The 22,293-nt window shown below is 33.9% G+C and overlaps 2 protein-coding genes and 1 long non-coding RNA gene across 3 annotated transcripts; all 3 read right to left on the bottom strand.

The window, feature by feature from the left end:
* Positions 1–523: 523 nt before the first annotated feature.
* Positions 524–2,414, bottom strand: LOC126655995 (cytochrome b6-f complex iron-sulfur subunit, chloroplastic). Its single transcript, XM_050350426.2, has 5 exons — positions 2,263–2,414; positions 1,958–2,190; positions 1,384–1,501; positions 931–1,113; positions 524–829 (listed from the first exon to the last, which is right to left on the bottom strand). The coding sequence occupies exons 1-5, from the start codon at positions 2,299–2,301 to the stop codon at positions 728–730; spliced, it is 675 nt and encodes a 224-aa protein (XP_050206383.1). The 5' UTR covers positions 2,302–2,414; the 3' UTR covers positions 524–727.
* A 1,196-nt stretch (positions 2,415–3,610) lies between these two features.
* On the bottom strand, positions 3,611–4,398 carry LOC126657016 (uncharacterized). Its single transcript, XM_050351635.1, has 3 exons — positions 4,315–4,398; positions 4,120–4,227; positions 3,611–3,814 (listed from the first exon to the last, which is right to left on the bottom strand). Exons 1-3 carry the CDS (start codon positions 4,396–4,398, stop codon positions 3,611–3,613), a joined length of 396 nt encoding a protein of 131 aa, XP_050207592.1.
* A 6,654-nt stretch (positions 4,399–11,052) lies between these two features.
* Positions 11,053–12,134, bottom strand: LOC126655996 (uncharacterized). Its single transcript, XR_007633137.2, has 2 exons — positions 11,704–12,134; positions 11,053–11,308 (listed from the first exon to the last, which is right to left on the bottom strand). It is a non-coding gene; the product is annotated as an uncharacterized LOC126655996 (long non-coding RNA).
* Positions 12,135–22,293: the final 10,159 nt, after the last annotated feature.

Below are 22,293 nucleotides of genomic sequence, written 5' to 3' on the forward strand. Positions count from 1 at the left end.
ATCTAAATAAATTTAACTAAATTTAAATAAATTTTAAACATTGTATAATTAATATATACTACACATGGAGAACGTTTTTGAATTTTTCAAATGAAAAAGACATTAATTTAAAATTTCAGGGTACAATTGAAATGATAAAATACGAAATATGATAAAATTGACAAATTTTCAACATCATGTTAGGACTGAAAAGAGGTCGGAGTTTTTTAAGGTATTAGGCTTTTTTTTTTTTACTTATTAGCAAGTAGTAACTCAATTTAAACTTTTAAACATGCACATCTACTGTTTTTATATGAGGTAAGTTTTCCATATATTTTCAATTTCAATTACGATATTAACATACATTTTATGTTCATGCAACTTGTAACTTTTACACGTCTGACATATTATTTTCTATTTTACATTGACTTTCCTTAATGCAAGCATCAACCAAATTCATCTATAATGGAATAATGGTGACCAAGTAGATACTACACTATGCATGCTGAATTTTGTATAAGGTTCAGTCGGAAGTACAAGCTACTTGGCGCAGAAAATAAATGACACTACTTAGTAAAATTGTGGAGCGTCACAAGATTATCCAAGTATACAATATGATTGTCCTGATAAGCGTTATGAGCTCTATTTCACAAAGATTACTTACTTGTATGAAGCATTATGTTCAGAAAACAAAGTGATTCATTACATTTTCAACATGACCAATGGGGCAATGTTTGTTTTAGAAAGCTTAAGACCACCATGGTGCATCTCCAGTTCTGAAATCTGTTTCGACCCAGGGGACGAAGATGACCTTCCCGTCGTCTACATCAGCATGCGCCAAAGCGAGTGACTGCCACGAAAATATAATTAGCTTTTTTTTCCAACAAGCAAAATACTAGTACAATAAGCATTTCAGACAATACAAAAGAAGAGGAAATGCAATGTTGGTACCAGAGGAGCAGGTCCTCTAACAACTCTTCCTTGGTCATTGTATTGGGATCCATGACAGGGGCAGATGAACTTTTTTTCGGCAACATTCCAAGGTACCACGCACCCGAGATGCGTGCACACTGCGTTGATTCCGTATGTCGCCAGAGTTCTATCTTTCTCCACCACTAGGTAAGTCGGATCACCCTGAAGACCGAAAATTAGCTTAAATGATGAGACTCGGCAATACATATTTCAACAAAATTTCAATTAATGTCAGCAATAAATCCTTGAGCACCATATAATATACAATTCATATTGCATCTATGAAGCATGATGATATTCAAATTTATGTTAAATGTCATGAAATAAGAGGTTGAGTTTTGGATATTCTTGCATGAAAATTACCAGTTGGAGAAGGCATAAGGCTGACTATATATATAACATGGAAATTAGGATGAAAGAAGATATGAGTACCTTTAATCCTTGAGTAAGAGTACGGTCTCCAGGGCCATGATTCTTGAGCCATTGTTCTACGGTTATATCATTTCCAAGTGCATCTTTGGCAGGAGTTCCACCTCCACTACCTCCAGAACTGTTCGACATAAACATAACTAGTCGGAACCACAATTTGAATTCCAATGAAATTTAACCTATGTTGCAAAGAGGAGACTTCTCCAGTTGTGCGATTGGAGCGTTTCATTTCCGTTTTTGACAACGCTTTTTTAAAACAACCAAACTCTAAAATTATATCATATTCTTATATAAAAACATATCATATTATATCATACTTATAACCCGGAATTCTTTTTATAAAGTGGACAAAGTTTTTGTAAGACGAGTAAGATTGATAAAATATAAATTTTAAATGGACAACTGCCCTCACAGAAATAAACTATACTATCAAATTAAACATTCTTTCTCAAAAATTCAAAATAATAATGTGCCACGGTAAGCTCTTTCTAGGTCCGTCCTGGACACAAGTGAAGTAGCAAATTTTGTAAAACTAAAACTGATGCTGTTTAAATGTTAGTATGAAAAAGAAGATTACCCGGTGGGGACAAAGAAATTGGCATAAGGAACGAGCATGAAGCCAGTAGGAAGAGAAAGAGCGCCGAGAAGAAGCAGATTCATGAGCTCTCTCTTAGCCATGTCAGGGACTCGATCAGCAGGAATGCTTGTGGCCTGGCATGCCACTCTCATGCCTCTCACCATTTGGGTTCTTGTTGGTTTCACAAACACCGCCTGAGCGGGAGAGAACATCCCACTTTTGGCGGAGCATAGCTATCCAAAACACAACAAACTAGTTCAGTTTACAGAGCCTAATTTATGGAAATATAATGGGAGTTTACGTACCTGTGAGGGAGTTACAGGGGAGAGAGTTGAGGAAGCCATTGATAGATGAGAAATTTTGTATTACTTTTTTTTTGGTTTCTTTTGTTATTAAGCAGAGAATGGAGAATATGGTTGAAATAATAACCACCACAGCACAGCCATTATAGATAAGGCACATTAGCCTCTCCATATTGCGACGTAGCCACATATTTCTTCTCTTAAGTCCCATTCACTTTGGGCCATGGTTTTAGATTGTTTGTTGCCCACTTTCATCCAATCTCACATTTCTACTGCTTCAGATTGGGCTCAGTTGCATACATCATGTTACTACAATCTTCCCATCTACCCAGTGGCACAAGCTGTGCAATCGGTTAGTTCGGTCGGTTTAATAAAATTTAATTCAAAATCGAAACAAACCAAATTTTAAATTCCGATGACATCAAACTCAACTGAAAAGTTCAGTTTGGTTAGAAACCAAAAATTAATTTTTTTATTTTTTATCTTAAAAATTAATTCAAATATTAGTTAATAAATATCCAATATTTTTTTCATATATATATATTTATCAGCATATCTATATGTTCAATGCTGGAAATTCGCTGTTTAGTGACAGATTTTTCCGTCGCTAAACAGGAGTAGCGACAAATTGCATCTGTCGGTAAAATCCTGGCCGCTAATCCTGTTTAGTGGCCAGAATAGCAAAGGATTGGACCGTCCCTAATTAATGGGCTTTGGAGCCGACGCCATTGGCGACGGCCCACGACTTATTTGGCGAGGGATTGCTCCCTCGCCAAATGGCGACGGATAACGTCTGCCGCCAAATCCCTCGGTAATTATTGAGGGATTTGGCGACAGACATTATCCGTCGCCATTTGGCGAGGGAGAAATCCCTCGCCAATTCAGTGTTTTGCTCAAATTAGCGACAGATCAATTTCCGTCGCTAATTTAAATAATCTGTCGGGAATTACTGTTTTTTTTTCGGCCCAATATTTACGATAATTTTTGTTTATTTTTGAAACCTGTAAACGCACATATTTAAAAATAAAGAATCTGGAGTATTTAAATTTAAAAAGCGTCGTATCAGCAAATATACTAAATATTGAAAGACCGATGTATAACGTACACAAAAATGTAATAATATATAAAACACAATATGCTAGATAAGAAAAATACAAGTCCTCATCAGAACGAGGTGGGGATGGGACTTGGGGTGGCTGGTCACCAGCAACACACTGTCTGCGCAATCTGCGACGACATCGGCTACCAACTGGGATCGGGTAATGTCAGACAACATCTCTGATCGCACCTCCGCTCGTAGCTCTATCTGTATCTCTCGGAACTCGGTCCGAAGCTGGCGTATATCTGGTGTCTACGACGATGAAGCACCTCCAGTACGCCTACTAGAGGCGGCCTGTGATGCTACGTACGCTGAGCAAACTGTGCCAAGTTTGTAAATGTGCTGCTTCTTCATCCCTTCAAGGGCGATAAACACTTGGTTTGTATGCACAGGCGTAGACCTTGTGCTCCCCTTTACAGTCTGCGTGGCGGCTTGCATTCGCTCCTCAAATAGCTCCTACAAAAACAAAAACAAAACCAAAATTAGTTTATTATCACAATGTATACGAAATTTATATACAAATTATTCACAAATTCTAATGAAATTTCGGCTGCATTTCCTCTATAAACGGATCATCACTCGTTTTTCAGGGATGTCCTACAAGTAGAATAAAACTATATAATCTACTATCAAGGGCAACCGAGACTCCAACAACATGTAAAGTAACGACAAACAATACTCGTATAATTTTATGTATATTTAATATCTTAATTTAATATTTATATTAATTATGTATATGTTTGAATAAACGAGTTACTTACAGTAGTCTTCCTCGATCGCTCATCGACGTACTTCGTCTGATCACTCTTCGTGGTATGCATATGATGATGCACCTCAGTGAGATTGGCTTCACACCCAAGTTCCGCAGCCTGTCAAAAAAAGCATTTCAATTTTAAGTTATAGTAAAAATATTATTAATTCTTAAAAGTACTAAGTTATTAAGTTTATAAACATACCAAAACTTCTGCATGCTTTAGGACAGACATTGAACCTCCAGTATGACGTACCGGTCCCGTCCCTACCCTGCACGGCTCGCTCATTCAGTTGGCCCGGGCTTTTTCTGACTTCTCCTTAGCCTCTTCGGTGTCCCACACTGCTTCCCACACAGCCCACGTGTCTTTTGAAACTGTCGTGTCCCTCACACGACTCTCCTCAGCCGAGAGATGTTATCGTTGTCCCGGTTCCGTGCATGCCGCAAGAACGTTTGTCTTATAACGCTCTCACCGTAAGCTGCCGTATCCCACGAGAAGTACTTCTGCAAAAGTTTTGATAAACGTATTAACTACCTTAAACAAATATAACAAATGATTTACTACAAAATTAATTACCTTAAACTCCTCAAAGTAAAATGTATAAGCCACCTCGTCTAAATTGGTCCAAGTGGACCCCTCGGGATACCACCTACTTCTGAAAATCTTCAAACAATCTCGGGACACTCGATTGCTGTCGAGCAAACGGTTAAAATGCATTTCCTAGAGAAGTCCGCCATAAGTATTGGGCGAGCGGCCCCCGAACCTCGTTCCGCTTACAATTAGATTTTAAAACTAACATAAAATAACCTAATTATGTTTTAACACTAATCTATAATTAACCTAATCATTCAAATTAATCTAGTTCATTAGATTTTATTTAAGTTTTAAAACTAACCTATAATTAATCTAATCCTTAAAACTAAATTATTATATTTTAAAACTAACATATAATTAACCTAATCATTCAAATTAATCTAATTCATTAGATTTTAATTAAATTTTAAAACTAACCTATAATTAATCTAATAATTAAAATTGAATTACAACTAACCTGGGCAGCAGCGGTGGCCGTAGATAGAAGAGGGCGGCGGAGGGCGGCGACAGTTGGAGGCAGCAGTGAAGGGAAGCTGCAATTAAAAAAAACATTCCCCTATTAATTACACAAACAACAATTAAAATAAAAAAAAACATACAAGAATGGATTTGGAGAAGAACAGGCGTGGCCGGAGGAGCAGAAACTGGCCGGAAAGAGGAGGCGCTGGCTGGAGGTGTGGAGGCAGCTGGAAATTGGAGAAGAGAAAGATGGAGGAGGGTGGTGCGGATGGAATTTGGAGAAGAAATGGAGGGAGAAGAAAGGGTGGTTCAAAATTTTGAAAAAGAAAGGAAGGGAGGGTGGTTCAAATATCGCCTAGGGTTTTAACTTTAGCGACTGATTAAAGTTTATAATCTGTCGCTAAGTGGTGATTGAAACGCAGCGTTTCAATTACCACTTAGCGACAAATTTCCTTATCCCTCGCTAAATTCAGCAAGGGATTAAGAAATCCATCACTAAAGTTACCAAGTGAAACTCTGCGTTTCACTTGGTAACAAAATTCCTGACGGATTTGACAATCAGTCGGTAAATTTAGCAAGGGATTTCTTTTATCCCTTGCTAAATTTACCGACGGATTGTCAAATCCATCGGTAAAGCAAGTCGTTTACTCGGTGGGAGTCTTCCAGCCAAGTATTGGCGACAGATATAGCTTCCCTCGTTAAAATCCGTCGTTAAAATCCATCGGCAAAACATGGTTTTCCAGTAGTGGTTGTACATAATTTATTAATTTATATATCAAATATAATATAAGAATAATGTCCAAAAATATAAATTTTGTATTCTTTTTATTTTTAACTTGATTGTTCAATTTTTCGGTTTTTGAAATGCTAAAACCAAACCAAAAATCAAATACTAAATGTTTATCTAATTACAAACAAAATCAAACCATATTCATCAAAAAAATCAAACCTTAATTGCAGTTTTGATTTGGTTCAGTTTTACAGTTCGATGTAGTTCGTTTTTTGTATACTCCTAGGCACCACCATGATTTTCACTATGCGTGGGCGATAAGTAAAAGGTCAATTCGGTCTTTACACTTGTGACTTAATGTCAAGCAACTCACTTTTAATAATTTTAATCAATTAAAGATAATATTTTTAATTTTTAAGTCAATTAAAAATAATATTCTCTACTTTTAGATCAATTTAAAATAAAATTGAGTCATCTCTATCCGTTAACTTATTTATATTATACAACTTTATCAGTAATTAATTCAAAAGGAAGAATGTTATCCTTTATTAATAAAAATAACTAAAATTAAATAGTTGACTCTGAGTTACAAATTGAGAGATTAGATTGACTCTGTTCAAATTTTATTCGGCTCGTTTGACTTTTTTTATATTATAAGTAAACGTATAAGATATTTGAAACATATAATTTTTTATTTAAAATCGGTTACATCAATTTATTTATATAATATTTGTTTATTTTTTAAGTGTTCAACAATCAATTATTTATTCTCTATGAGCTCATTAAAATGAAGATATGTAAAAATGCATAAAATATATAAATGAATTAGGCTAAACTTAAATTATTTAACAATGAAAAACTAATTCATGAATTGTCAACAAATAAATTTAAACTACTAATTTATATAAAAAAAATGTATACCTAAAATATATTATTTAAGATAATTATTAATCAAATTCAAAAAATAAATTACAAATATAACCAATAATATTTTTTTACTTAAAATGTGCACTAAATCATAATTTATGAAACCATCAAGTGAAACGATAAGAACATCTCCAACCCAACTCTAAAAATAAGTTGGCTCCTATCATTTAGAGCTAACCAACTTCAACCCAGCTCTATAAATTCACTCTTTATGGAGTTTTGAACAATTTATTCTACATGTAAAGTTTTACTATTCATTATTTTATAAAAATTAGTTTGTACTTTTTTGATTTTATAAAGGGCTAACTACTTAAAAAATCCTCACTTTGTAATATTATTTGTTTATACCCTGATTTAGTAAAAAGTTCATTTATATTCTATTTTCGATTTTCTGTTTTCAACTGTACCCTCAAAAAGTTAAAATAACTTCTTTTCATTTGAAAAAAAGTTCAAAATAATCTTTTACTTTTAACCTATATTCTAATTAAATATTAATATTATTAATTATAAAAAATACATTTTTCTTCCTCAAAAAAATTCAACAAATAATAATTTATTTAATTTATATAATTTATATAATTATTTTTTAAAATTAAAAATATATAAAAATAAATGTCTTTTACATAAAAAAATTTAATTTACACTAATCGTTTTTTATTTTATTTTTCCAGATCTCTCCTCGCCTGAGAAGAGGAGATGTTGCTCCTCTTCTTAGGGAGGAGTTGTTGGTCCTCTATGAGCTCTTCTTCTCAGACAAGGAGGATGATTCCTTTAAAAACGATCATTAAATTTTATAAGTTGGGGGTGACCGACCTGTAAACTCCATCGGCCCAAAAAATGTCTAACGCCGTAAAAAAATGTTGAGTTGTCACTTTAAAAAATTATACACACCCTACGCCTCACAAAAAAAAATCTAAAAATTTACACCACCTTAAATATCCCTAAAAACCTTAAAATTTAATTAAATAATTTAAAAATCTAAAAATTTAATTAAACCAACTCAATCCAACCAAACACAAGCAACTCGCTCAATTTCTAACCGCCACCCATCGCCGCCATTGACCACCCATTGCGGGCATCCACCCATTGTCGCCACCGACCACCCACTGTCGCCACTCACCCACCGTCGCCAATTTTTCTGTCCACTCTATTCGTCAAAAACTGATCTGTCAAGTACAAAACTTGCATGTTTGTCAAGAAAAGATTTGTTCTTGATGAACAGATCAGGTCGTGAAAAGTCATCTGAATTTTCCTTTGAGAATCCCCTGAGAAAGACGAACAGTCATCCTTGGCAGCAACCAGAAAAAAGACGATGGTCGGGTGTTGAGTGGTTTGATTAGGTTTAATTGGGTTGGGTTAAGTAATTTTAAATTTTAAATTTTAAGCTTTTAGGGATATTTTGGTCATTCTGAACGTGTATATTTTTTTTATGAGGTGTCGGCTGATGTGGAGGTGCGTTTAATTTTCTTTTAAACTAATAGCTCAACACATTTTGACGGTGTTAATTCTTTTTTGGACGAAATGAGTTTGTAGGTTACTCGTTCATAACTTAGTGGTCATTTTTAAAACTTATGTATTTAATGTAGGGAGATCCTAAAGTAAGGTGTCATAGTTGATTATTGACTTAAATAGTAATTTGTCGCTTCAACTTGTAAGCAATAAGCAATTAACACACAAATTAACTTTGTGGGCAAATTAGTCATGAACTTGCATATAATGGATAATTAGCTCCATTTTGGTAATTTGCCTCTTAAATTTGTAAGTTATTTGTCCCTCAATTGGCAATTTGTCCCATCAAATTGTAAGTTAATTTTTTTAAATGGGGCTAATTGCCCATAATAAGCAAATTTATGACTAATTTGCCCATAAAATTAATTTATGTGCTAAATATTTATTACTTACAAGTTGAGGGATCAAATTACTACTTAAGTCATTGATTATTAGCTAAAATTATCGCTATAAGCTTTATGAATTATGCATAAAACATTTTTTCCCTTATTTATATTTAAAAAATTATAATTTGTTTCTTTTAAATATTTCTGCTAAGATATATACATTTTTTTTCGTGATAGTTTCCCAAAATACATATTTCAGCCTTTTATTTACAACTTTACATTATAAGTTTTGACTTTTCTTTTCTGACTTTTTTTATTTACGAATTTTTTTTTTAATTTCACAAAATATCTTTTTTAGTTTTCAATTTCGGTTTTCGGTTTTTTCGGTTTAGTCAACCGAACCGCCGAACTGACCAAACCGATCAGCTGTTTTTTTATATAGTGTAAGATTAGTGTATATATAGTGTTAATTTTTATTTTTATAGATTTTTTTTCTAGAATTTTTTTATTTATTTTTTATAATGTAACAGTAGTGTATATATAGTGTTTTTTATGGTGTTTATATAATGTAAGATTAGTGTATATATAGTGTATAAGTAGTGTATAAGTAATGTATAAGTAGTGTATTTATAACATTTTGTAGTGTTTTTTGTGGTTTATACCATGAAACGCTGCAAATACACTATAAACACTGCAAATACAACATAAACACTGTAAATGCACCATAAATATACTAAAAAACAGCAGAAATACACTATAAATATACCAAAAATACACTAAAACGTAAAGATATTATAAAATTACTACCAATACACCATAAATCAATTTTTTTTTTACAAAATCAGTAGCAATAAACAAATCTATGAATAAGAGAAGACAAAATAAATAATTATATGAATAATAGAACAATTTTATAAATAAAAAATTAAAGATCTACAATAATTTATTTACAAAATATTTAAATCATTACAAAAAACCTAAAAAATTACACAAATCTTAAAACGAGTCGAGAAATCCATAGCGCGAACGGAAGAGACGAACAGACTAGCGCGAACGTAAAAGACGAACGGAAAAACGATCGAAAACGACGAGAAATCCATCGAAAGTAGAGGAACGGACGCGACGGAAAAGACGAACGAAAAAGTAATCGGAGGAGATAAACTGAAAATCAAATGAAAAAGAAGAAGAAAAGAAAAAGTAAAAAAGAGAGAACTTTGAGAGAAAAGAGAGAGAAGAGAGAGAAAAAAAATGTGGATATGTAAAAGTTTAACCTAAAATGAGATAAGACTTCTTTATATAAATAAGTTGGCGAATTAGGTAGCCTTGGATAAGAGGAAAAGATAGGCCAAAATGGTGTAAATACTTTATTTGGAAATTAATCCCTTTTTTTTATCTAAAAGTTTTTTTTAATTTATAAATTTTCTATCAAAAAATTTTTCTTACTAGATTTTGTAAATTTTCTCAAAAAATTAACATCTTTAAAATTTATGAACTTTTTTTTTAAATTTTATATCTTAAGATTTAAACATTTTTTTTTATAAAATGTTTTTCATTAAAATTTATGAAATTTCTCTCTATAAAATTTGTCTTTTAAAAATTTATGAATATTTCTACTTAAGTTTTATTTTATTTTCCTAAAATTTTCTCTTTAAAACACTTTTTTGTATTAAAATTTATGAATTTTCTCTCCAATATTTTATTTCAACTTTTATCTCTAACTTTCCCTGTGAATTAATTATTTTATCCAAACAAAAAAAAATCCAATTCTCTTCACATTATGTAGAGGTGACTATCCCCCCCAAAACCCGTCATGAGCGTGAACTGGGTCTAAATCTGCCCAAGATCAATTTATTTGCAAATTCTACTTATTTTATTTCAATTTTTTTAAATTCATTTGCATTTTCAGAAAAGTAAAAAATTTCACTTTTTAGAATTCATTTTTAAATTCTTATTTTATGGAATTAGGACCTAGAATTATTAAAAAAATTCCAATTAAACATGATAAAAATTCAATATAATTCCATGAAAATTATGAAATTCATTTGATCATAAGACACCCTAAGAGAGACAAAGAGATGTTTATGTAGTTTTAAAATCATTCTTAAATTTAACCATACTTGACAAATTTGGGAAAACATCCCCAGATTTAGAGCCCCTCTGCAACTTCTGGTTTTCAATTATAAGTAGGCTAAACCCATCTAGAGGCCCTTGTACTATATCATTTTTGTTCAAAAAGTCCTTGTACTATTTTTTTTGTTCTTCAGGTCCCTGTACTTGGCAAAATTCTGATTTTCAGGTCCTTTTGAGGGACTGGAGGAATAAAAAAATTATAAGTAGAGGGACTGAAAAAAACTAAAAAAAGACCTGAAAATTAAAAATTATGTAAGTAGAGGGACCTGAAGAACAAAAAAATAGTACAAGGGCTTTTTGAACAAAAATGATATAGTACAAGGGCCTCTAGATGAGTTTAGCCTTATAAGTATACTACTTCTCCAGGACTTGCTTACTTTGGCAAAAAATATACAATTAATTGACATTTATGCCATTGTAAAATAATGTCCAATATGCAATTTGTAAGTGTTGCCCAATCCCTGCCACCATTACCACTGTGCCATTCTTTTACTTGAGATAGGAGAAAAAAAAAACTTAATATCTGCACATTACACCAGATAAGGTTAAAGAACATAATAGAGTGGTTTTGTTGTAGTTATAAACAATTTAAAGCACCTATACATAACAAATCCACACAAGGCCAGAGTTTTACAAGAAGCTCCAACCCACTCACTCTGAGATTCCATCAAAAACTTTCTTTTCTTTAGAAAATACTTGGGTAAAATTGATTGTTTTTAAATTTGTTGAATAACTAAATAAATATATTTGCAAATAAAATGAATAAAATAGTAGAAAGGTTAGCATTTATGGGCAGAAAAGAATCAGATAATAGATAGTAATTGCTTAAATCACAGAGCAGACACATCACAGAAGCTCGGCACAGCAAAAAGCTACACCAGGAGGCATCTGGATATGCCAAATTTGTATCATAAGTACCTGCTTCATTCATCATTTCCAGTCTCCCCATATCAAACCAAAATATAGTTTGAAAACCAAAGCCAAAAAAAGGACAAACTCAGATGAGTAAGGCAAAACATCAAATCCAACCAAGAAATGAAACCACCTGCAGCAGCAGCCATTAGCTCAGCTAGCTGGGCAGTCATCAAATTCCAAGGGAGGATCATCAGCTTACTAAAGTTGTTCTTCATGGTCGGTCCGTTTCTACAAAAAAATATAAATGTTATAGCGGCGGCGGCGGAAATTTCTCTAATTATCCGTCCGATGCGGCGGCGGCGGCAATTTCTCTCTGGGGTCTTAAAAATGTTTCATCCACTCCACATTACGATTTATAGTAGAGAAATAAGGGAATTAGGGCTGTAGGTTAACTTACAAGTAACAACTAAGGGCATCTCCAATAGTGGGAGCCAAAATAGTGTAAATTTTACACTAATATCCAATAGTGACTCTATTTTTTTACAGTAAAAAAATATTCTCAGCTTAAACATTTTACACTTACACCCATAAATTATTTAAGACATACAATATATATTTATACAAAATTTATTAACTAATAAAAATATTAAAATATACTCCATTTATAAATTGTTGAATTTATTAATACCGATTTTTTTAAATATTATATATTCACATTTTTAACTAAATCGGAAAAATTTATTTGGACTATATTGTAGCAAAAACTAATAAATGTTTAATAATAAAATTTATAATAAAAAAAGAAATCAAAAGTAAAATAGAGTTACTCTATTTTCATGTCCAATAGTACTCTATTTTAAAGCACACTATCATAGAGTGACTCTATATATAGAGTAAAAAAATAAGGTACACAATTATAGTGTTGGATATAGAGTATTATTGGAGATGATTTTTACTCTATATTGACAAAATAGTGGACTATTGAAGATGGCCTAACCCACACAAAACTAAACTTTTTCAAGTTCAAAACAGTTCAACTAAAACAAATTTCTCATTTGTTTTCTAAAAAATACCATAAAAATTAAATTATTTACTTTTTCATCAACTAATTATTATTCCGATAAAGATAAACTAGAAATAATTATTTTAAAACAATTAAAACAGCATAAAAGAAGAGAAAATTTTACAAATATACAACTATTTTCTAATTATTTTCAAAAGTATAGTTCTTATTTTTTTAAAAATAAATAGATTTAGCGAAGACCATTTTTAACCACAATTACTTAATTTTCATTACCAAATATTAATTAGATGATATCATCAAATTCACTATAATCAGAATGATTTTTTCTACACCAAAAAAATACTCTTTTTCATCTTCAATATTTAAGTCATTCTTATTTTAATATTTATACACTTTCATACAAACTTATTTCTATTACATATATATTAATTCAGTTAATATACATAATAATGGTTATATTTTATTAAGTTGAAAATTATTAAATAATTTATATTATAACTATTTATATTATTTAAAAATTAATTTTCATTTAAATATTTAAAAAGTTACATTAATTTATTTAAATTGATGGATACTAAATCCTACCATAAGTACTATGAAGCTGAATCGCAGAAGATCCACTCTCAGACGATGTCAGATTTCTGTCCAAAGGGAAGCCAGACGAAACCGGTAGCCGAATCTATGAGATATGCCTCGATTGGAATACAATCTCATCCACAAGGTTAATGCTGAATCCCTGAGGACTCAGACAAAACGCGTCGACCCTGAGATTCGGATAAATCACCAGATCTATAAGGATTCTCGAATATCTTTCCTATTTGGATACAAACTCCAACTTAGGAAGATAACCTCCAACTTAGGAAGACAAGACTATTTAGGAAGACGTTCCCAAATAGGACTCATGTCTGAATAAGGAATCATACTCCTAATCTACTAAATAGGATTCACTTTCCTATTCCAAGTCTACAAGGTATACATTCAACTACTATATAAAGAGCTTGAGGCATGCCTATTCACACAATTACATTCATATACTCGAAACGCTGCTCAAAGCTCTAAGCTGATTTTAGCATCAGAGAGTTAATCAGGCAACCACTGTCCGGTTAGCTTCTACCATGTTTTGCAAGTTAATCCACCGGATCAAAAGGCATACTCCATCAATTGGCGTTGTCTGTGGGAAAAAGCTCCAAAAAGTTCAAACAAGAAGAAGCTTTTTCTGAACTCAAACAAATTCATTGAAGAAGATGACTTCTGATGGATTAAACCTCAAAAACAAAAAACCGATGGATCCCAAGACCCATCAACAGACATCTGAGGTGATCACCATCACCGACGACGGCACGCATAGCACTTCTGGAGGAAGTAACACCGGAGGAACATCCTTTTCCACTCCCCAATATCAAGCTAAACCAATTAGGGGAAGCAACCCTATTGCGTTCCCTAACCTGGGAGCCAACGATGAGCAGACACTAGACATGGTAGTACCAGAAGTATACAATAAAATCCTGAAAAGAGTATTGGAAGCTGTCCAAATAAATCTAGACTGATTGGCTAACAAAGCCAAACAGTCAAACGACAACCATGATGAAACCATGAAAATACTAAGAGAGAACTTTAGCCCATCTCCTACCCGGCGAAGACACAAGGCAGAAAACACAAGAAATCCAAATCACCAAGAATCAACCAGAGAAAACGAGAGAAGGAACGAAAGAAAGAACGAAGGAGAAGAAAACCCAGAAAATCGGGAGCACATGAACGACAATTCTGAAGAAGAGAACAAGGAATGCAGCAAAGGATGGAGAAAATCAAGACGATGCCCGGAGTGGATTTAACTTTAAAAGAGAGGAATGAAGAGAAAAAGAGAAAGATGACGCCCCACCAAAAAGCAAGAGACAAGAGAAAGATACTGAAAAAACACAGTCAAGGAAATAGAACTAGGAAGATGAAGGCGAGTCCTCTGAATCGCCCCAAAAGAGTAAAGCCACATATGTTGCTGAGGAAGATTTAGAAGAGAAGATCGCCAAAGCGTTGAAGAAGCTGAAATCCGAAGAGCTGGATATCGACGACCTGAGGCTGAAGAGTTCGCCCTTATCGGCCGAAATCATGGAAGAAACGATCCCCTATAACATGAAATTACCCACTTTGCCAACTTTTAATGGAGAAGGAGACCTGAGGGACCACACGTCCAGATTTACCGCAACTATAGGCCTCCTGAGCGTCTCGGACGTAATCTTGTGTCGAGTATTCCCGACCACCCTCAAGGGAACTGCCCAAAGATGGTATTATAAACTCAAGCCAGGGTTTCGCCTATTTGTCGACATAATTTCTCAACATATATCTTACCAATATACCAGCTAAAACGACCACTAGCATCCTCAGGTCGTGCATTTAGGAAGAAGGAGAAACATTAAGGAGTTATATCGAACGATTCAACAAACAAACTCAGAAGATAGACAATTTGAATGTCGATATGGCAACAGAAGCATTAAGGGAAGGAACGAGATTCAGGAAGTTGGTGGATAAACTGCTGGTTAACAAGCCAACCACCTTCTCGAACCTGCTGGGCATAGCCCAAAAATACTTCGAGCTAGACGAAGGCCGTAGAGCTATCCGAGGAAAAGAGGCGAAAGGGAAGGACTCAAAAGAGAAGCCAAAGGAGAAATTGAAATCAAGATCTGATGATAGATGGTCAAGGCCTGAAGAAAGAAGGCGCTTCGCCCCCCAGGGAAGATACGAACCAAGGTATGACCCCCGAGATTATGAACGAAATTACACACCGCTGAACACAAGCCGAACCAACGTCCTCATGTGGATTAGGAGAATGTGAAAAATGTGTTATGGCACACCAAAGATGAAATCTGAGATTAGATATACAAGAAAGTTCTACAAGTTTCACGACCAGCACGGACACAAAACAGACAAATGCATGGATCTGAAAGTTGAGATAGAGAGAATGATAGATGCTGGCGAGCTGAGAAAATTCATAGTTCACAAATTTAAAAGCAGTGATAAATGAGAAAAGAGAAGCAGGGATGACAAAGTCAAAGAGAAGGAAGAAGAATGACCATCTAAGATCTTAGGGACAATACACATGATTAATGGGGGAGGGCACATTAACTCAACCATTCAGAGAAAGCAGAAAAGAGAAGTACTAAACATTAGAGAAACCCATATGCCACCAGTGATGTTCGACGTTGACGACTATGAACATATGAAAGCACCCCACAACGATGCATTACTGGTGACAACCATTATTGAGAACTGGAATATGGAGCGAATCCTCATATATGAAGGAAGTGTTGTAAACCTTATGACAAATTATGCGTGCAAAAACCTGGGAGGAACCGCAGCAAAATTACGCCGAGTCCCAATTCCATTATCTGGGCTCGGTGGACCTTCCATCAATCCACTCGGAGCTGTAAGCCTGGAAGTCGTAACCGGACCGGAAAAAGGAATCAACAAAAAGATCATGTCCCTATTTAATATATTAGACATGGATCTGACATACAACGCGATCCTTGGGAGGCCTTTCCTCCATGATTCAGTTGCGGTCACAAGCATAAGGGCGCTAGCCATGAAGGTACCAACTGAGAAAGGATTGGTGACATTTAGAGGAGATCAAAATATTTCCAAAAATGCTATCATGAATCCATTATTGATCTTCAAGAAAGCAAGCAGGAAAAGAAGGGAGAGTAGTCTGAATTAAATAGCCCATCGCCAGTAGAGATTTTGTGTCATGCCCGATGGAGTTATAACTATCTTTAATTTTCGTAAGCAAAATTATCTCTATTAATAAAATTTCAGTTTTTCCGAGTAACATACGATGCACTAATGCGAAAAAAGAAATTGGGAATAACAGGCGACACGCTCAAAATAGAGTTTAAATTAACTCAAACAAGGCAAAACGCTGAAAATCAGAGTTAAGATTAACTCTAAAATAAGGCGAAATGCCAAAAACAAACCGAGTTTAGATTAACTCAGCAAAAAACAAAAAAACATCAAAGAGTTTATATTAACTCTTAGAAAAAAAAAAGCATCGCCAACTACAAACGAAATCTGAGCAGATAAACAAAACAAAGCGAAGGCGAACCACCAAAACTGGATTCAAACGCAATAACAAAAATAAAAATACAACAAGCATTCTAAGAGAAATCAACATCAAATGGAAAAAGAAATCATCTATTCAAATTACAAAAAGCACCACGGCAATACAATAAAAAATGACTAAAAATAAAAGTTTATTTTCCTAACGAGCGATCTTTCGCCATCTTCTCCAGCAGCCCCTAAGCTATGGTCAGAGGGTCCAACCCATTTACACTAGATAAATCAATATTCGGGTTCTGCTTCAAGAGTTTGTTCCCAATGGTGAAACGATACTCGATGATCAAGGCGGAACAGAAGGCTTTCGTGTCAAGAAGAAAGATATGAAGTTTTTCAACTTCGGGCTTCAACTTGTTCCTCTCCTCCCCGACATAAGTGTTTATTGCTATAAGCTCTTCGATCTTCCGAGTCAAATCAGCGGTTTTCTTTTTAATAACTTTGACTTGGCGATCATTGATGGCATCCCGAGCCTTTAATTTCAAGAGAAGCGAATCATGCTCCTCCAAAGAAGCTTTTAAGCTCGATCTCTCGGACTCAGATGTCGCCAATAGAGAAAAGAGGCGTTCAGCTTCATCCTCGGCGCATTGCCGGCGGTCATTCAACACCAATTCGGCCTGAAGAACTTGCCGAAATAAAGTTCGAGATAAATAAATCGCCAAAGAAAAAACAGATAAATGAACTTAGAAGAACTTACTAAGAAACTATGAAAGCATGCAATGTCCGCCAGCTCATGTCCAGGTTTGGAGGAGAACCAAGTAATGTCCTCAAGAATGGCCAAACTCCTGATGTACTCGGCCAAACCCCGAGGATTTAATAGACTCGCTGGATCGTGACCCTCGACCCACTCTGCCAACTTGGGAGCGAACAAACTACAAGGGGCTTCTCCAAAAATGGATCCCTCGTCAACACGACGTCTCTTCCGGGATGGTAAAATAGCAGGATCCGAGCTCGACAAAACATCCTCTGAATCCAATACAACTACAGAATCAAGATTTATTACCTCCACTACTTCTGTCGGCACTGCCGGAGCTAAAGGGGGGATAGGGATAGCAGCCTCGCCGTTGGCAAGTTCGCCATCGCCAAATACAACATCATTAGCTTCGTTAGCTACGAAAACTACCATTTTTTTTAGAAGTTTGATGTCATAAAAATTTACCATTTTTTTCCATTGAAAAAAAGTTCACATATGTTTTTTTATATTTGACAAATACTCTATAGTTGCCCTTAATGAAACAAAAAAATTTAAATATGTCCTTCAATTTTAATAAAAATAAAAAACATGAATTCATTTTATTTTATTTATTTATTTTCAAATTTTTTTAAACTCTTATATAAAAAAGTTTGGTTTAATCACCAAAAAATACTAAACCTATACGTTTTGTGTCAATTATAGCCAGACCTTTAAAAATCACCACTTTTAGTCAAACCTTATATGTTCTGTTTCTTTTTTAGCCATTTTTGAATCGAACCGGTTTTTTTGACACCATGTTGTCCACGTCACTGCCAACTAAGCAATTGACAGACATGACAGCTGAAATATTTAAATTAGGTTTGGTATTTTAGGTGAATAAACCTAATTTTAAATTTAATAATTAGTAAATTAATTATATCATTTATAGAATTTATATATATTTAAAAATAATTAATATTTCCTATTTAATACTAATTAAAATTAATTTTAATTTTTTACTAAACCTAATTAAATCTAATAAATTTTAATTATAATATATTTTAATGAATATATAATTAAAAAATGAATTAATGTATTACTCAGGAATTAATATTGAATTAAATAAAAGAGGATGGAGCATCAGCATCTATTATTGGATCGCCCCAGCAGGATCACCCGCTAACAGGATCGCCCCAGCAGGAACAAAGGCAACTTGAGCTTCATCCTGGAAAATTGGAGCATCAGCATCTATTACTGGTTTGCCTATCGGAACATCCAAATCTATTTTGAAACCGGAAGACAGATCGTCAGAAGAAGAAGATATCCTACAAAAGGAAAGGGAAACGAAAACAAAGTCAGAAATAAATATCACCTCCAATATACTCATAGTGACGCCAAACCCTGTGAAGGATCTTCCAAAGGAAGCCATCGAACATAATTATTCACTAAAACCTCTAAAATAGGACGTTGTAATATACTATGGAAAGACAAATCAAAGGCAAGGATTGACTCGGATAAGTTTAAAGGAGATGGATAATTTGAAATACTATAAATGGAAAAACCATCCGGAAAATGGAGAAAGGCGAAATTGTGAGTAACTATGGAAAAACGTTTCCGCCAATCGTTATCTAAACACGGCAAATAAATGGAAGAACGGCCCTTCCTGCCGATAGCGAAAATGAAGCAGCTATCACATTTCCTCAATTCTACAAAATTGATAAGACTCTAAGAGAAGAGGACTGATCCCGAAGCCTACACGCTTCTAAAAAAGCAGGAATGACTTTAATAGTCCCATGATGGAGTTTTTCTATGAAGATTCTTAAATCCCTACACAACTCTATCAAAAAAGGGGTCTAATAAAAACCGAAACCAGCAGCAAGTTGCTCTTTAAAAATAATTCCCTACAAGGCGAACCATGAGACCCAAAAGCGTGTCTCCCATAACCAGGTAACTTAACTCTATATTCAGGAAGGAAATTATACTTAAAGTAAATATCTCGAACTTCGTCTTCACTAAGGCAAGAATCGGTAATGGCCATTGAGTCAAACTCTGTCTTTGCCCTCATAGCCGCCATTTAAAACAATACGGTACAAACAAATGTTACAGAAGACCGACAAAAGAAGAGGATCAAAGAAGGATAATTACCCAGAAAAGGAAGAACACCAAGAACAGGAAGAACACCAAGAACAGGTTACCCAGAAAATGGAAAAATGCTAAAATGTAGAAGGAAAAGAAACAAAAGAGCTACTCAGACAACAATGCAAACAGAACAAAAAAAAACCCTGAAGATTACCTGGGAATTCAAGCGTGTAAATTAAAGAATAGAATGGAGCAAAGCGGTGTTTAAAGCAATAAAAAGCAAAGCAATATCAAAAGATGAAAGATGGGAATAAAATGCAGATTACGGTTTAAGTATGAGTTGAAGAAGACATGAACATACACTTGTCTTGAAATCAAAATACAATGATGAAAGAAATAGTGGCACGTGGTAGTGAGATAAAAAATGGAAATCTTGCTAAAGAAGCAAAAGGAAACGCCGAAATCTGAATCGACTCGCCTCAAATAGAGTTAAAATTTACTAAGGCATAAATACCATGACTTCAGCTCACTTGCGGGGGGAAGGGGGGGGGGGGGCTAATGATGGATACCAAATCCTACCATAAGTACTATGAAGCCGAGTCGTAGGAGATCCACTCTCAGACCATATCGGATTCCCGCCCAAAGGGCTACACCAGACAAAACCGGTGGCTGAATCTATGAGATCTGCCTCGACTGGAATACAATCTCATCCACAAGGATAATGCCGAATCTCTGAGGAGTCGGACAAAGCGCGTCGACCCTGGGATTTGGAAAAATCACCAGATCTATAAGGATTATTAAATATCTTTCCTATTTGGATACAAACTCCAATTTAGGAAGGTAACCTCCAACTTAGAAAGATGAGACTATTTATGAAGATGTTCCTAAATAGGGCTCATGTCTGAATAAGGAATTATACTCCTAATTAGGGTCAAATCTTACTAAATAGGATTCACTTTTCTATTCCAAGTCTACAAGGTATACATTCAACTACTATATAAAGAGCTTGAGGTATGCTTAAACACACAATTACATTCATATACTCAAAACGCTGCTCAAAGCTCTAAACTGACTTTAGCATCGGAGAGTTAATCGGACAACCATCATATGGTTAGCTTCTAACCTGTTTTGCAGGTTAATCCACCGGATCAGAAGGCAGACTCCATCACAAATTAACACAATCAAAAGACTAAAATAAGTGAATACATAATTCAATCATCACAATTACAATGTCGACTCCATAAATGCTCTATTAAAGTAATATTTTAAAATTATTGTTTCGCAAAATGTTTTGTATAATATTTTTATATTAATTTTAATAATTTATAAAAAAATAAATGATTATAATATTTTAAATAAGGGTATAACAAGAAAAGTAAGAAAAAATTTACAAAACCCAAATAATGATGGTTTTTCTTAAACTATGTAATAAAGGCAAACTGGACAACTCTATTGGGACGGATGGAGTAGATTACAAGGATTGAAAATGCCCTAACTGCACAAATACAGTAATAATTCAAAAAACAAATGGTGAGCTGAAAGTCAGGAATCTCCTAAAATTTATCTCAAAATCAAATTTAAAGAGTATCAAATAATTTTTTTCTAAAATAGTGCAATTTACATCGCGTAAAGAAGATCAGCCACATATTAGAGATAATTCGATCAATTAAAAAGGAAAAAACAGATTGATCAAATGAATTTCATTGATATTCGGTGAATTTAATAGCCATTCACCAAAGGAGAAAACTAGCATATATGAAGGATTCAAATCTGGTAAGTTTTATGAGATTCAAATTTTAAACGATGATCATTGTTTTATTGAATTGTCTAGGTTTACCACTGATAAAACATTTATGTTTTTACAATGATGAACATTGACAATCAATTGCTGTCATGATCTGGAATCTCAAGCCGAGATTGGCGTTAGGGAATGGGAGCGATAGCTCTGAAACTCGTAGTAAGCCTGAAACCTCTATAAATTTGTCGAGTTTTGAAACATAATCATAACATATGTAATCTATTTATAAAACATATGACCCCATTTATATAAACATCGAAGTTAAAACGTTATACTATTTATACATAAACATTAGACCACCCGTGGACTTTTAGAATATAAGTGTAAACACCTACTTTCCGGACATGTAAAAAGTGATAAGGGAATGAAGCGTCCAATGATGATTTCCAAATAAATTGTCCGGGTAACGATCTATCGATTTGCTTGCTAGAATTTAGGCAGGCGTAATCAATGCACAGCTACAAACTTGAAGGGTTAAAATGTAATTAGCCGTGAATAGCCCATAAAAATCCAAATAGATTGCAGTATAAGTCAAGAAATTAGACTAATTGCAATATCTTAGAAATGTATGGGCCAATTTGCAAGTTTAAAATTGACCATAATCAAACTCATAGGGCAGTAGGAGACTTTTTAAAAACTTTCGAACACCAGATATGACTTTTAGACATGTTTTTCTTAGCCATCAAGTTTTAATTCAGAATTAATCCCTTTTAATGTAGTTTTTCCTAATCCTAACTCTATTATTAATTATTTAATTAACATTAATCATTAATTAAAAAGACATAATAGTAAATTAACTTAAAGCTAACCCTAAGTCATCCTAATCACTCTAAATACAGCTGTTAGTCAGCTTAGCCAAGGACCGAAAATTGAATTGAAAATCAAAGACTAGACAAAGAGTAGAAACCCTTAGAAAAATATTTAATTTTGCCGCACTCCCCTGCGCAAACACACACACACACACACCAAATTCAGTCAACT

The sequence above is a fragment of the Mercurialis annua genome, linkage group LG7 (assembly GCF_937616625.2).
Source record: "Mercurialis annua linkage group LG7, ddMerAnnu1.2, whole genome shotgun sequence".
NCBI lineage: Eukaryota > Viridiplantae > Streptophyta > Magnoliopsida > Malpighiales > Euphorbiaceae > Mercurialis > Mercurialis annua.

What these genes read in the sequence shown, in the direction of transcription:
- LOC126655995 (XM_050350426.2), bottom strand. Translation starts at nt 2,301, where the DNA reads ATGGCTTCCTCAACTCTCTCCCCTGTAACTCCCTCACAG. An exon ending in AATTTCTTTGTCCCCACCGG is followed by an intron (nt 1,502 to 1,957) that starts GTAATCTTCTTT and finishes TATGTCGAACAG; the next exon opens with TTCTGGAGGTAGTGGAGGTG. An exon ending in TTAGAGGACCTGCTCCTCTG is followed by an intron (nt 830 to 930) that starts GTACCAACATTG and finishes TTTTCGTGGCAG; the next exon opens with TCACTCGCTTTGGCGCATGC.
- LOC126657016 (XM_050351635.1), bottom strand. Translation starts at nt 4,398, where the DNA reads ATGAGCGAGCCGTGCAGGGTAGGGACGGGACCGGTACGTCATACTGGA. An exon ending in TAAAGCATGCAGAAGTTTTG is followed by an intron (nt 4,228 to 4,314) that starts GTATGTTTATAA and finishes TTTTTTTGACAG; the next exon opens with GCTGCGGAACTTGGGTGTGA. An exon ending in AGCGATCGAGGAAGACTACT is followed by an intron (nt 3,815 to 4,119) that starts GTAAGTAACTCG and finishes TTGTTTTTGTAG; the next exon opens with GAGCTATTTGAGGAGCGAAT.